The sequence below is a fragment of the Hyperolius riggenbachi genome, chromosome 1, assembly GCF_040937935.1.
Source record: "Hyperolius riggenbachi isolate aHypRig1 chromosome 1, aHypRig1.pri, whole genome shotgun sequence".
Classification (NCBI taxonomy): domain Eukaryota; kingdom Metazoa; phylum Chordata; class Amphibia; order Anura; family Hyperoliidae; genus Hyperolius; species Hyperolius riggenbachi.
The window spans coordinates 253210257-253227176 of NC_090646.1; the positions used below are offsets into that span (position 1 = coordinate 253210257).

Below are 16920 nucleotides of genomic sequence, written 5' to 3' on the forward strand. Positions count from 1 at the left end.
GCCTTTACTGCAAACAGATTGTGAATCGATTTCAGCCTGAAACCGATTCACCATCTGCTGAGCTGCTCCTGCCGCCTGTCCCCCCCCCCCCCGTATACATTACCTGATGCTGGCTCCCGGGCATCTTCTCCGCATTGCACGGCTCTGTTCCGGCTCCATCCCGGCGCTTCCTGTGTTACTTTGTGACCAGGAAGTTCAAATAGAGCGCCCTCTATTTGAACTTCCTGGTCACTGCAGTGACACAGGAAGCGCCGGGATGGATGGAGCCGGAACAGAGCCGTGCAGCGCGGAGAAGATGCCCGGGAGCCAGCGTCAGGTAATGTATACTTGATCGGATCGGCCGCCGCTAGCGACGCGCACTTTACCCGCGGGCGATCGAGGGTAATTTCCCGCACGGCGCGATCGACGGACCGATCCGATTTCGGGAGGAAATCGGATCGGCGGCTGCGTTTACAGCGAACGATTGGCAGCAGATTCGATCCCAGGATCGAATCTGCTGTCGAAACGGCCGCGAATCGAGCCAGTGTATGGCCTGCTTTAGGCTGCTTTCACAGTGAAACGTTACAGGCGCACCCCACCCCACAGCAATGAAAAATCAATGGGCTGTTTACAGTGCCCACGTTGCGTTACACAGTAACGCTGCACGTTCGTTTGAAGTGCAGCATACTGTACGTTCTAGTGGCTTAAGCCGCGTTAGACTGTTTGTACATGCTCAGTATGGGTGTTCTTTTTATTTTGTGGGCGGGGAGAGGCCGCTACGTAGCCAGGCACATGGCTACTTTATATTCACTGCACTTGCAGTGTTTACTTCTAGAAGCGGCAGCTGATTGGCTGGCGGGACCACGTGATGCGGAGAGCTCCGCTCATGTGGTCTCTGCAGCGCATCCGACAGAGCAGGCGCACCAAGAGCTGCTTTTAACGCGCCTCTTGGTAGCGTCCTGCTCCAACACCACCAGGCGTTGCGTTAGGGGCACGTTATGTGCCCTATAACGTCCCCAAAACGCAACGTCTTGGTGAGAAAGCAGCCTTAAGGACCTCAAATAACAGAAAAAAAAAATGTATTACATTTATAAAACTTTCATTATTTCGTCCAAGATAGCTGTGGCCCCGGAACTACTTCTTGGGGATTGCGGCATACACTTTACGTGCAAATCATTACTTAGGACATCATGTTTGAGCATGCGCATGATGTCATCTTGTGCACTAAAACATTCAGGGTGCTCGTGCACAGGGCTAGGACGCACCCCCAGCACTGTTCTCAAAAGGGAAGTGGCTGCAGCAGGTGAGGAGTGGAATTGTTTTTGGCAAGCGGCTTGACAAGCAGCTTGTCCGGGCAATTAATGGTGAACGGGAAAAGCTAGAGACAGCTGTTTGGTAGCAGAACACATTGGGCACCATCAACCTGTAAGCCCATATGATTAATTTAATACCATACAATCTCTGCAGGTACACTTTAACGTAATCTCCAGTGTCAGAAATATAATCTTTATCATCAAGTTGTCATTGTTCTTAAAGGGAAGGTTCAGGGAAACCTTTAAAAAAATAAAAATCCATATCCACTTACCTGGGGCTTCCTCCAGCCCGTGGCAGGCAGGAGGTGCCCTCGCCGCCGCTCCAGAGGCTTCCGGTCGTCTTCGGTGGCCGACCCGACCTGGCCAGGCCGGCTGCCAGGTCGGGCTCTTCTGCACTCCAAGGACGGGCTCTTCTGCGTCCCACGCGGGCGCGCTGACGTCATCGGACATCCTCCGGGCTTTACTGCGCAGGCGCAGAACTACTGCGCCTGCGCAGTACAGCCCGGAGGACGTCCAATGACGTCAGCGCGCCCGCGTGGGACGCAGAAGAGTCCGTCCTTGGAGCGCAGAAGAGCCCGACCCGGCAGCCGGCCTGGCCAGGTCGGGTCGGCCACCGAAGACGTCCGGAAGCCTCTGGAGCGGCGGCGAGGGCACCTCCTGCCTGCCACGGGCTGGAGGAAGCCCCAGGTAAGTGGATATGGATTTTTATTTTTTTAAAGGTTACCCTGAACCTTCCCTTTAAGTGATCTCAAGTAACTAAGCATTATAATCAGATACATTTAGAATTCTTATATGATGTATTCAGTAGTCTTAGCCATAGTTAAGAAGAAAGTTAATCTAGTGTGGTTTATAACTCATGTAACAGTTTGCACTGATCATGCACACAATTGTCTCAAACTCAACAAACATTTCAGAGCTCTCTTGAACTCAAGTAACTTTAAAGCCCCGTCTACACGGAGCGAGGTTTCCACGATGTGCCTTATCAATCGAGCCGCCGATGTCTCAAGACTCCCTTATTCTTGCACTCTGTGTATTCCTGGCCATCCCTCATATGTCCTTTTTATAGTCTTAAACCTCATCTACACGGGTAGATGAGGCGGCGATGTGGCTTATCAATCGAGCCGCTGATGCGGCTCGATTGATGAGATACGACAGGTCAGGTCTCGTCACCGCCGATTCCCTGTTCGTTCCCCACGAGGAGATAATGGCAGGGAATCGAGCGGAAGGTAAGCGGCGCCGGCGGGGACGAGGGGGATCAAATCCGACGCACGCGCGGGCGAGCGGCAGGGATGCGGAAGAGGCGATCCGGCGGCTAATCGAGCCGCTGGATCGCCTCGTGTAGATGAGGCTTTAGAGCGCAGAGTACAACTTGTAGCTCGCATACTCAATGTTTATACAAAAGAGATAACCTAGTGGTCAAGGAGAGAATAACGGCTGTATAATCCACAGACTTGGTACATCTTTTTTTTTTAAACAATTAAGTTTTATTGAAAGATATATAGACATCATCATATGAATGCCAATTGAAAAGCAATAAACAGACATCACCAACTTAATATTGAACAGAGCATACAATATAACAATGCCATGCAAGTGCCGAAGCATAAGAACTGTCGCCTATTAGGCTTCCTTATAGAGATCATGTTGAAAATTGAAGAACGGGAGATTAAACTATAATTCTATATAAACATCACGTTAACTGCTGGTATACATCTGTGCCACCACGGGGAAGGAAAGGAAGATAAAGATTGAGCAGTAAAGCAGAGATAGGAGATATCAATGTAGAAATAGGGGGGGAAAAGAGAAATAAGTTAGGGAAAGAGATGCTGTCTTCTGATTGAGACCACGTTAATTGGGGTCCATGATACGTTTGTAGGTATCCAGTGATCTCCCCAGAGCCTTTCAAGTGGGCGCGCCGCCCGGGTGAATCATTTAGCCGCCCAGGTAATTCATTTGACCACCCGGATTATTTACATAGCCTTTTGCAAGGCTGAAACTTTTTGATGTTCACATTAACACAGCAGCGCTCTGTCAGAGCAGTTTGCAGCCTCCCCCCTCTCCTCCTCCCCTCTTTCCTATCAGCGTGGTGGAGGGGCGGGGAAAGCACAAGAACTGAGCACAGCGCGGATGAGCCGGAACTGCGGGAACTATGAAGGAGCTGGTGAGCGGCCGTACACAGAAGGAGCAGAAAGGTCTTGAATTCCTTCTGGTAAATCATTTATCTCCCCGGCCACTGCAGTGGGCAGAAGCTCCCCTCCTCCTCTCCTTATCAGTGCAGAAGTACAAGGCCCCCTATCCCCCTTTCATTCATCAAATAAGCTTTAAAGCGTGGACTCATTAACACATCAAAAAGTTTATTTACTCTAAATTAGTTCAAGCATTAAGAATTCACAACACATTCGGAATATACCCCATTAAACACTGCAAAAGATGTCATGATAAATAAGCATTTTACAGCCAGCTGCAAGAGGAGCCTGGTACTTGGCATTCACTCTGGCTCCTGTCTCACTACATACACATAACACTGCTGTCCCTGCACTTTATCACAAACTACCAAATGTCTTTCTCTGATTGTTCAGTTATATCGTTGCAACATCCAGCTTTCGCAATCTGCACATGAATGGCTAAATGTTTAGTTTAGCTGTCTTGTCTCAGCTGTTATGCTTAGTACACAACGATGCAATTTTCTGTCAGATTAACAGTCAATTTGATTATTTCTGACAGGTCCAATCTGATTTCCACTCGTTGTTCTGATCACTTCTATACAAAATCGATCAGAAAAACAATCAAAAATCAGATCAGACCTGTCGGAAATAATCAATTTGAACACCAATCTGAATGAAAATTGCATTGTATGTACTAAGCATTATAAAGAAAATCTAACTTGTATGCTCACAAATTAAGTTAGCCTTGTTTTTGCTAAATTCCCCTCTGGGGTTCTCACCACCCCTGGTGTCTGCCTGTGTGATCAGCTTTAGTCCGCACTGTTCTCCTCCTCCTAGTGTGTGTACAGCAGCAGGAGTCATGTACATAGCATGCGTGGTGAATGATGTCTGGTCATTGTCAGAGTCATATATGTGATGATGGGGCTATGGCACTAAGGCCCCATTCACACTGGACTGCTTTTCAGGGGATTTTCCAGCTCTTTGCTGATCGCCAGACAACCCAGTAGCAAGCATCGTGACCTTACTTCACCACCCGGCTACTTTTCCATGCCACCCGGCTGGAAAATATTTCTGGGGAGAACACTGGGTATCTGAACACTGGAAGTCCGTCCAGACCGACCACGTCCTGGTATATTGTTCAGATCGCTCGTGCGATAAGAGGATTAGGTGCTCCATGTGCTCGATAAATTCAATTCTCTTAATCCATGACTTCATGGACGGTGCATTGGGGGACTTCCAGTGGAGGGGAATCATTGCCCTAGCAGCATTGATCAGATGAATAGTTATTGATTTTTTGTATGACTTAATGGGTTCATAGGTGTTATGAAGAAGCAAGACGTCTGGGCGAAAGGGGATTTTGTCCCATGTGATTGCTTCCATTAATTGGTAAACCTCCCTCCAAAAGGGGACAATAGCAGAGCAGGACCAAAATATATGGAGGATATCGCACCCACCAGCCCCACATCTCCAACAAGAGTCCGGAGATGAGGGGAAGATTCTGTGCAAAATTTGTGGAGTCTTATACCAACGAGATAGTATTTTAAACCCAAGTTCTTGGGTATTTGCATTCAAGGAGCCTTTATGATTAAAACTGAAGATTTTCTGCCATTGCTCTTCCTCAAGGGATTGTCCCAGGTCTCTCTCCCACGCCTCCTGATAACCAAATTTATCTGGAGTTGTGGTGCTCACCAGGATCTGGTATGTAGCAGAGATTAGGTGTCTGTGTGGCGCTGGGCTTACTATTAAGTTTTCAAATGGGGTTAGGGCCGATGCCCAGTTCCCCCTTTTGAGTATAGAATGCATAAAATGTCGAATTTGGAAATATTGCCAGTTGGAAAGAGGTGTCATATCTCATCCTAACCATTTCCTGGTGTGTTGATTTTCCCTGCAGACACAAAATCTCTCGCCCTAGGGGGATGGTGGGGGTCCCAGGATGTGAGGAAAGGTATATCTGCCGCTGGTTTAAATGCTGGATTGTCTTTTAGGGAAGTAAGTGGGCCTGATAGGTTCACAAGGTTTAGGGACGTGGCATGTTTTCTGAAGCATTTGATAGTGGCTTCCATGAGTGGGTTTTGCCAAGTTGTCTGCACTCTACGTGGGATATCCACCCATCCAAGGGCGGAGGCCTGGATACCCGCCAATTCTTGCTCAATTGTAACCCACGGTTTAGGGTTCTCTGCCACGGCCCATTCAACCACCCTGCTTAGCTGGGAGGCCAGGTGATATTTCTGGAGGTCAGGGAGCCCAGCCCCACCCAAGTCTTTTGGGACTGTGAGTGTGGATCTCTTGATCCGTGGGGGTTTGTTGCCCCATATGAATTTGTTGATTGCCCCTTGTAGACTTCTCAAAAAGGTAGGAGGGAGATGTATCGGGATACACTGGCTTATGTATAAGATACGGGGCAGGAGGTTCATTTTAATGGAAGATATTCTTCCAAACCATGACAAGTGGGGCTGGGCACCCCAACTGGCGAGATCAGTTTTCAATGTCGAGTCTAGTTTGACAAAGTTTGCAGAGAATAGGTTTTTCAAGTTAGAGGTGATATTAATGCCCAGGTATCTAAGTTGATTTTGGGACCACTGGAAAGGGAAGCTGATCTTGCAAGTCTGTATTATGCTATCGTCAAGCGAGATGTTTAGGGCCTGTGACTTCTGAAAGTTAATTTTTAAGTTAGATAATTGGCCAAATTCCGTGAATCTGCGTATTAAATTGGGGATAGAGATCATTGGGTTTTGCAGGAAGAAAAGTAGGTCGTCAGCAAAGGCGGCTACCAGATGGTCTGATGGGCCTACGGGGATACCATGGATATCCGGATCTGAACGAACAGCATTTAGAAAGGGCTCCAGGGTGAGTATGTATATTAGTGGTGAAAGGGGACATCCCTGCCGGGTCCCGTTTGTTATCTTGAATGGGTCTGAGAAGGTGCCGTTGACTCTAATTTTTGCAGAAGGGTTAGTGTATAACAATCCAATAAGGTTGCACATAGTGTCCCCGATTCCCAGCCTTGACAGGACCGCTCGGGTATAATCCCAAGCGACCCTGTCAAAGGCCTTCTCTGCATCAGTTGAGAGCAGAAACGCTTTAACCCTCCTCACTTTGGCGAAGGACATGATGCCTACTGTCCTCATGACATTGTCCTTTGCTTCACGACCAGGGACAAAGCCAGCTTGGTCTGGGTTGACGTGTCTAGAGATAAATGGGAGTAGGCGGTTAGCTAGTATTTTGGCCAGGATCTTGGCGTCTAAATTTAAAAGGGAAATAGGTCTGTAGCTGGGGCATTGTGCAGGGTCCTTATCTGGCTTGGGAATTACTACTATGTGGGCTTCTAGAAACTGAATGGATGGAATGGTGTTAGGGGTAATCGAGTTGAAGGCGTTCACAAACGCTGGGGCTAGAGTGCCTCTAAAAGCTTTATAGTATTGGCTCGTGAGGCCGTCAGGGCCTGGTGCCTTGCCTGGCTTCAGAGATCCAACAGCAACCTGGAACTCATCCTCCGTGAGAGGGGATTCCAGATCTTCCTTATCTGATTGGTCTAAGGGTAAGCTGGTCGCATACTGGGCGAGAAAGTTGGAGATGGCCGAGGTTCTGATATTATGTTGTTCGGGTGATTGGCTATGATTGTGCAAGTTGTATAGGGAAGCATAATATGACTTGAATTCATCTGCAATTTCCTTCGGTTTGAAGACCTGGGTCTGCTTTTTGGTAGTAATGCATGTGACATTCATGTGCAGGGTTCTTTTCCTCAAGGCACGGGCAAGGTATTTGCCACTTTTATTGCCCTGCTCGTAATATATTTTTTTGACGGACATTAACTTCCGTCTAGCTTCAGAATATAGGAGTTTGTCAAGAGCACTTCTAGCTTTATTAAGTTCTTCTAGGTTTGCTAAGGCTAAGGTTAGTTTGTGGGCGCGTTCCAGACGGTTAATGTCTGCCATCAATTTGACGGTCATTTCTGTCCTTTCCTTCTTAAGTCTAGAACCCATCCTAATGAAGTGTCCCCGAATTACTGCTTTGTGTGCCTCCCATGTTGTGAGTTTAGATGTTGCTTGGTTGTTGTTAATAGAAAAGTAATCGTCAAGGGCCTCCGAGACTAATTGTCTCCTACCGGCCTCTGCCAGGAGATTTGGGTTCAATCTCCAATTCCAAATTTTCGTGGATGAATCAGGGGTGGATATGGTGAGAAAGATCGGGGAATGATCTGAGATCGTTCTGTTACCTATATCAGTATTGATAACTAGAGATAGGTCTCTCTGTGGCAAAAAAAAAATAGTCGATCCTTGAATACTTATTATGAATGGCAGAGAAGAAGGTATAGTCCTTCACTTGTGGGTGGGATATCCTCCAGGGATCCATTAAGGATAGGCTCTGCAATTGGGATTTAATTCGCCGTAAGGCCGCGTATGAGAGGGTGGTTGAACCATTAGAGCAGTCTTGGATAGGGTTAATGGGGATGTTAAAGTCTCCTCCTACAATTAGTACACCACTGGTAAAAGCAGCTAGTTTGGCTAGCGTGGAGGATAAGAAAGATGGTTGGTGCTTGTTGGGGACATATACATTAGCCATGGTGACTGTGTGATTGGCAATTTTCCCCCTTGATAAAAAGATAACGACCCTCCGGGTCACACACTGACTCGTCCAACGTGAACGGTATATCTCGATGTAGAAAGATAGAGACTCCTTTAGTTTTAGTAGTTGGCGATGTGGCATGATAAGCCAGCGGGTAACGGGAATTAAATCTCGTAGGGATATGGTTAGCTCGTAGGTGAGTCTCTTGTAAGTAAGCAATCTGCACTTTTTGATGATGGAGAAAGTCAAAAATAATCGATCTTTTCTCCGGTGTGTTAAGACCGTTCACGTTAAACGAGACCAGCTTCCAGTTTGCTCGATGCGTGTGCATTATCACAATTGCCTGTCCTGCTGGTAGTTCCAGCCCCCCACAACCCAAATTTTTCCCCGTAGAAGTAGTGGATAGAGAAAGGAGCGAGAGAAGGAAAAAGAGGCCAAAGGAAGAGAGAAAAAGGAAGCGAGGAGAACAGGAAGAGAGGTCCTCCCCGTGGTGGACCAACATACGTATTGATATAAACAGACAGAGATAGCTTTTAGGAAATAATTCCCACGTGTGTGCGACTTGGGGGGCCGCACACACTTCCTAAAGTGGGATATGTGTAGTCAGTGTATAAGTCACACACTGGGTGGGGGTGATGAAAGACACCGCCAGAGAATGACCGCAAATAGACACTACCACAAGCGGGAAATTCCGTATGTTTGGGAGTGACACTTCGCGTTCATATTCCACTCTGGCCGCCATGTTAGAAAACAAACTTATGAAATTGAACCAACGGGTTATAAAGTGGGGGCTCCATGCCCCCGGGCGGGCCCCAACCCGACCCCCACGAAAGCGAGGTGCGGAGAAGGGGGGGCCCACCAGGGAGCACGTCAGAGCCCCCGCCAAGACCGCAGTTTGATCTTCAGTCCGTACCTAAGAAAGAAAAGGTCCCTAAGATTGCATTCCTCTTAGAGTCCCCCCTACTGGATCACCCCCACCTTCAGAGTAGGCCCCCCACGTGTTGGCCTCCAGGGAATCCAAAAGAGATCTCATGTAGGGGGAGGAAATCCACCGAATAAACAGGTCTAGATTATAGAGATTCAACAGCCCGACCCCTGTGCGTGTGTTTAGGGGGTCCTATTGAATGATTGCAGGAACCTCCCTCCCCTCTCCCCCTCCCATTGGGATTCACCCCCCTCTAAGAGAAACAAGCTCTGGCCTAAATTGCTCTATACTAAGATGGGTATAAGTAGATAAGTTATATATATGCGAGGCTGTCAGTATATTATGCTGAAAATTATTTAAGACAAACCCCCGCTTAGTGTGTGGAATTTACCTCGTCCTCTGTCACTGAATAAGGCAAAGGGGGCAGTTTGGATGGCTAAGTGGCCTAGTATGCTAAAGGAGGTGAATTGGTGACCGAGGAGCTAAGGGAAGGGCATGCATACAGATATGACCTTATGAGAGAAATAATGAGGTAAGCCGGGGAATGAAGAAAAACATAACAACACAGTACTTCCTATGACCCAACTAACACAATATTAATAAAATCAATAACATATCATACTAGCACATAGTAGGGATAGACCCAGATATCTCACAGAAAGCGTGTCATAGCTCCATGCTAAAATAAAAGAGAACGATGTGGTCTTTCCGTATTAGCTATAAGACATATTAAATGCAATACCGAATGTCATATGCTCTGAGTGATCGGGCCACCACATGGCCCCAGAAAGTGTCGGTAAACTTGATCCATGTGAGGGGGGGGGGGGGGGGGGGAGAACGGCAGCTTCTATGCGGTGGAGGGGAAGAACCAAATGTCTTATGGGTTAAGGAAAGAAACAGAGGGGGGACAACAATGCCATTAGGAATAGGGCAGTCGGGACCGTTTGTTCCCAGGTGTGTAGAATGCAATCCAAACAGGGGTGAGGTAAATGGGCTTGGCATATCAGGTAAGACCATGCAAAGCAGTATAGTTACCGGATCCAAAGCAAGGTACCGCTTACAACGCCTTTACTTGCTGGGGAATGATGCAGTAGATCTGCAGCACAGGTGTAGATTATCCATCTTCCGCCGATGAGGAGGAATCACGGCGGAGGTGAGTAGTCTCCGTTCCGGATTCCGAATCTCTGCTTCTGGAGCGGTGGAATGCCTTCTGGTTTTTCAGTGGATAGCGCTGAGAGGACCCGGATGCCTGTGTGTTCGGTCGTTGGAATGCTAGGTCTCCGTCCCAGTCCGGGAGGTCAATCACAGGGATATCCAGGTCGCTGCAAAAGTCTTTCAGGTCGGCTGCTGCACGTAAAGTGTATGTCTTCCCCTCAGATGTAACAGACAGTGAAAATGGAAACCGCCATTTATACAGCAGGCCTTTCTTTCTGATTGCTTGCAGGAGAGGTTTTAGGACTCTTCGCTTAAGTAATAGCGGATAGGTCCTGATACAATTGAACGGGCGTTTCGTTGAACAGGATCTGGTCTTGTGTTCGTGCTGCCCTCATGATATTCTCTTTTAGCTGAAACGACTCCAGGCAGCAGATGACGTCTCGTGTTTTCTCGCTGTCATTGCTCCGCGGGCGCAAGGCTCTATGAGCGCGGGTAAAGGCGATCTCGGAGTCCGCAGGCCTGTCCAGCAGGTTATTGAAGATGGCTGAGAGTGCGTCACAGATCTTTTCAGGAGCTACTGATTCTGGTAGGCCTTTCAGTCTGATGTTACATCTGCGGCCGCGGTTGTCCAAATCCTCAAGGTATCTAGTGTGGTCTGTTAGCCTGGATGTATGCTTGTCAGAGGTTTTAGCTAGCTTTTTCAGCTGCGAGGTTGTTTGAGTGTTGGCCGCCTCTAAGGTCTGCAGTCTGGAACCTAATGCGGCGACGTCCGCTCGAACCTCCGACACTGCAGATAACATGGATGCCTTGATATCGTCTGCAAATAGCTGTAGGTCGGCGAGAGTAGGGGATCTCTGCTGTTTGCCCGAGAGTTTGCCTGAGTCAGTAGGTGAGGAGTCTGGCGACGATTGAGCCTGTCCTTCTCTGGTTTTGTCAGGCGCCATCTTGGATGTCTGAGCGTGGTCCTTTTGAGATCGGAATATGTCCGGTAAAGTCTTTCCTGCTTTCTTGGGATTGCTTCTGCCTGTTGCCGGTGTGTTCTGCTGACTACGGGTACCCGGCATATCTGTTAGGAGCCCGTTGGATCGGCCAAATAGCAAGCTTTAGCGGCTGTTGAGCGGGAGAGAGGAGATTAGGCAGCCACCTTCCAGCAGCGTCAAGCCACGCCCCCCGACTTGGTACATCTTGTATCTGATGTACTCGTTTGCTGCAATTCTAGGAGAAGCATATCTGCATGTGGGAAGTATTATAGGTATTATAGGAAATTGTCAAAAATCTGTGTATAACTATAGGTTCGGAAAGCTCAGTTCAGAGATACATACAGAGACACAGCCTATATTGTATGGCTCCGGATAACAAGACATGGTGGTAATTTCTGGCCTTTAAAAACTTCACGTATTTCAGATGGCCAGTGCTGTTAGGTATTTCCCAATGTTCATTGAATACTTGTTGTAACCCTGTTCTATGAGATAATCAGTAGACCCCTAAATGTTATATAAAAACATAATTTTTATTACAGTATGATCTCATTATATTAAACTCCAAGTGGCCAGGAAAAGTGGTTTACTATATCAGAAGTTTACTACATCAGAAATTGTCCTAGAAATAGCACAGCCTGCCCTAGTACATCCTCTGCTGCAAAGGATCAACTCTGTCCTCCCATTGGAGGTACAGTACAAGCACTTGCACATTTGGTGGGCAACAACGTAAATATACCTTAGGGCTGCATAGCCAGGCTGGACAAATCATTAGTACAGTATCCAGGGCTCCATAAAAATTGCAGCCGCCACTGAATAGAGGCAGCCACTCGCTTTCCGTGAGTGGCTCGGATACTTCCATGGGCGGGACTTACAGCACGTGTCCTGCAAAACTTTCTGCTCACACTTGAGCCAATTGTGAAGCTACTCTTCAAAATGCAGCCAATCATAATAAGCCACTTGCCTCTAATGCGAGGGGCTCTGATACCTCCACGGGCAGGACTTGGCACCCAACTATCCACTCTCTTTAGTTTTGCAGCAACTAGGCCCGCTCTGATCTGCAATACACGTGAAAGTAGCCTGTACTTTCTCCACACGCTACCAGGAGCGTCATCGTTAACAAGGGAAGAGGAAAAAGAATGCCTATAAGGTCTTAAAACAGGAGGGGACAGAGGCTGCACTAAGCAATTATAAGGAGTGCAATAAAAATTGTAAAAAAGAAATTAGGCAGGCAAAGATTGAAGCTGAAAAACAAATCGCTAAGGATATCAAATCTAACCCAAAAAAGTTTTACAAGTACATTAACTCTAAAAAAAGAAAGGTTGACTGTATAGGACTCCTAAAGGATGAGGATGGGAACTCAATGGTGGATGACCAAGGTAAGGCAGAGTTATTAAATGCTTGCTTTGCTTCTGTCTTCACAAAAGAAACAGCACTGTTGCAAACTACAGAGGTGGAAGAGTCTCAATCTTCTAACTGTAATATTAAATACTTAACGCAGGAAGAAGTGAAGGCAAGACTAAATAAATTAAAAATAGACAAGGCACCTGGCCCGGATGGCATGCATCCTCGGGTCCTAAGGGAATTAAGTTCAGTTATAGATAAACCCCTTTATCTTATCTTTTGTGACTCTCTTGCAACTGGCAGAGTCCCAGTGGATTGGCGTACAGCCCACGTTTTCCCATTATTTAAGAAGGGCAAAAAATCAGATCCAGGAAATTATAGACCTGTAAGCTTAACATCAGTTGTATGCAAACTATTTGAGGGGTTACTAAGAGATACTATACATGACTTCATAGTAGAAAATAATCTTATTTCTTAGCATCAACATGGGTTTACTAAAGACAGGTCCTGTTTGACTAACATGCTCAGCTTTTATGAGGTAGTGAATGCTAATATGGATATTGGGAATGCTGTAGATGTGATATACTTGGACTTTGCAAAGGCCTTCGACACTGTTCCCCACAAAAGTCTGGTGCAAAAGTTGAGGATGCAAGGACTGGGGAAGAGTCTGTGTTCATGGATAGGGAACTGGCTAATGGACAGAAAACAAAGAGTTGTGGTCAATGGATCATACTCAAAATGGGAGACTGTTAGCAGTGGGGTCCCACAGGGGTCTGTTCTGGGTCCAGTGCTCTTTAATTTATTTATTAATGACCTAGTAGATGCAGTAGTGAGCAATGTTGCTATTTTTGCAGATGATACAAAATTGTGCAGAATCATTAACTCTCAGGAAGATAGTGTCATATTGCAACAGGATCTGGATAGGATGGCTATATGGGCACATACATGGCAGATGAAATTCAATGTTGACAAATGTAAGGTCATGCATTTTGGACGTACTAATGGTCTAGCACCATACAAAATAAATGGGATACAGTTGGGGACATCAAACTTGGAGAAGGACTTAGGAGTACTCATTGACAACAAGTTAAATAATCGTACTCAATGCCAAGCAGCTGCAGCTAAAGCTAACAAAATTTTGGGATTCATTAAAAGGGAAATAAAAACTCGAGATGCTAGCATAATATTGCCCCTGTTTAACTCTCGAGTAAGGCCACATCTGGAATATGGAATTCAGTTCTGGGCACCACATTACAAAAAAGATATTGCAGTTTTAGAGCAGGTGCAGAGACGAGCAACAAAATTGATGCGTGGGATGGAAGGTCTCACTTATCGAGAAAGGTTAGATAAACTGGGTTTATTTAGTCTAGAGAAAAGACGCCTTAGAGGGGATCTAATTAACATGTATAAATACATCAGAGGGCAATATAATACCTTGGCGGATGAGCTTTTTGTCCCTAGGCCTTCTCAAAGGACTAGAGGACATGATCTGCGCATGGAGGAAAAATGTTTTAGCCATTTATTTAGGAAAGGGTTCTTTACAGTAAGAGTGATTAAGATGTGGAATGCATTGCCACAGGAAGTCGTTATGGCAAACTCTATACCTGCATTTAAAGGGGGCTTAGATGCTTTCCTTGCGTTGAAAGACATCCATGGCTACAATTACTAGGTAATGCCTAATGATGTTGATCCAGGGATTTTATCTGATTGCCATCTGGAGTCGGGAAGGAATTTTTCCCTTTAGGGGCTAATTGGACCATGCCTTGTAAGGGTTTTTTCGCCTTCCTCTGGATCAACAGGGATATGTGAGGGAGCAGGCTGGTGTTGTACTTTATACTGGTTGAACTCGATGGACGTATGTCTTTTTTCAACCAAAATAACTATGTAACTATGTAACTATATACCTGGGAGTGTGTACAATCCCGTGGAGGACTGGGACGATACTTTTATCAGTGATTGCAAAGTGGAAGTGGTAACACTGCATCTTTTCTTTATGTTCACATTATTCCTCATTTTCCCCAGGCTGCTTTTTTGTACAGTACTATATATCCAGCGCCGGTGCCATTCTTCTCGTCTTACAAATGTTATCAGGCATCAACTCGCCTGCAACCAGCCTGAAGAGAGCAACAGACCATGAGTTTCACACTGACATATGATGCATGCGCTGTCCACTATATCCAAAGTCTGCGTCAGGAAGGGGCCAAAAAATACATTTACCATAACAGAAGTTTTATTATGTCAGAGTTTACTATACCAGGCGTTGCTCCCATAGACTTATAATGGAGATTGGCCGGGACCTGGAGAGGTAGTTTACTATAACTAGATGTTTACTATACCAGAGTTTATTATAACAAGATTATACTGTAGTGGTAAAACAAGCACATCAGCACTCCACCATCTTAACAATGCAATGCTTAATGTGTATGACCGATTGACATGTCAGTGGTGAGTGCTGAAGCAAGGACCTAAAATTACAATAATTTTTTTTTTTAAAAAGGCAAAGAGACCTTCTGGGCAGCCTTACGTCTACATTTCATATCACTTTTTAAAAGTTAACAAACTAAGCCCCAGTGGGTTTAATTTCTGCATGGTAGCTGGAGAGTCTTGTCACTGCAGAGGCAACCCTATTTTTGTTTTGAGTTTCTGGTTAGTAGTTCTAGTCCATTCTTATATTTGAATTTCACACTTTCATAAGCAATTTTTGAGGTTCCAGGATTGAGCTGGAGGGCTAGCTTCTTCAAGCTACTCCTTATCCTGGCACCCGTGTGCTACCTCTAGGCATTATAGTGTTCATCATCATTGTATATAGTAAGTTTTGTTTTCTCAATCTTTTTGCATTTACAGTAGTCACAGCAATTGCAGTTATGAATATTTAAGTCTTACCTTCTAGCTCTTTAACCATTTTTGTAAACTCGTGATCAAACATCATATGTTCAGGACTGGAGAAAGTGGGCTGTGGTTTCTGGGCAGCCTTTGAATAATATTCATGCTTTGCGATAAAGGCCAATTTCTCTATGAAGATTTCTTTTCCAATTCTTTTCTCAATTAGCTGCTTCAACTTTTCTCTGTTAAAAGAAAAATGCTTTTAAGTGAAAACACTTTCAATTACAAATTAGCACGTATGCATAGTTTTCAAAGCACGGTATACACTGATGTTTCTTCCCAAAAAGTAGAATTCTGGGACGTGCACAGAAGATTGGGATGTGACAAGCACATGCACATAGTGGGAACAATGGAGCTACTCGTGGATGCCATCGGTAGTGTGGTGGAAAGGGATGGTTATTGTCCAATGAGCCGCTGTCATGATCAATTTAGTGAGGGCACTGGTTTTAAGGTAATGCATACATTTTTTATTAACAGATTTACATGACCTGTGTAATTCAAGCATTCACTTCAGGCTTAACTAGCAGTGTAATAATGCCAATTTGTAAGTATAAGTATGAGCAAGGAGTTCCATTTCTATTACATTCAGTAGAGTAACCTGCTCACTTCATAGTAAAGTGTGCGAGTGGTTTAAGTTTTATAAAGCTGCCAAACAACTTCCCTTGCCCATACCTCCAGTCCAAGGACGATGAAATTGGTAGAGTTGAGAAGCCTTCATTTAGCTTTGGATTTTTTAACATTTATGCCAACTCTCCCCAATAGCAGCACAGGTATTTTTTTTTACTAAACCTGAACTGTCTCTTTAAAAACAAAGATAAGGCTGACCTTGTGGCATTATGTCACAAAGCTGGTCAACTTTGAGAGCCCCCCTCCCCCCCAGCACATTTCAAGTTCAGCACCAGTGCAGGAGTGATTGATCTAGATCATGTGGGAGAAGCAGGCTGGGTTAGGTCAACAAGCAAGCCAAAGTTGCCAGCAGTGACTGAGCAATGCAGAGGATATTAACAAAAGCCAACCGTAGTTTTGCCTCCAACAGTGCCCCTGACTTTAGCATAAAAAAATCCCTCTCTTAAAACCAAATAATTCACCCCTAAAAGGTTAATATCAACCTTACCTCTTCAAGAATTGTAATCCTCCAACACAGATCATTACCCAACTAAACCAATTACAAAAAACCCAACATTACCCCGTAACCCCAAAAGTAAAGAATAAATACTGTACTAAAAATCTCACCTATTCAAGAAATCCAGCACTGCAAAACATGGAAACTAGAACTAAAAAACGGATACTGGCTACAGGGTCTTCATTTCACCATAGTTACTCTCGCTTCCTAAGAGGGTCATAACACAGACTGCTACTCATTCTCTCTTCAGCACAAATAGAAAGGAATGAAGGTCATTGGAGGAGAGGTTGCAGTCCAGCCAGTCTGCCAAACAACACTCCCTTCGCTAGAGGGGGTTTGAGGCTGAATTACTCTGCCCAGGTAGACAAATCCTTGAAGAGGGCAGGCCAGAGCCTGGTATACATTTGAAGAAGACATCAGAAATTCACTATAACCACATTACTGATTGGAGACATTTATAAGTACACTTAAACATCAATCATTGCAATCA

At 45.6% G+C, this 16920-nt stretch overlaps 1 protein-coding gene across 6 annotated transcripts in view; it reads right to left on the reverse strand.

Moving 5' to 3' along the window:
* Positions 1-16920, reverse strand: part of USO1 (USO1 vesicle transport factor) — a 95303-nt gene that overhangs the window by 17598 nt on the left and 60785 nt on the right. For all 6 annotated transcript variants that reach the window (XM_068232858.1, XM_068232850.1, XM_068232842.1 and 3 more), the window contains one exon: positions 15308-15489. In XM_068232858.1, the coding sequence (XP_068088959.1) occupies positions 15308-15489 (182 nt within the window). The remainder of the gene's footprint in view (positions 1-15307; positions 15490-16920) is intronic.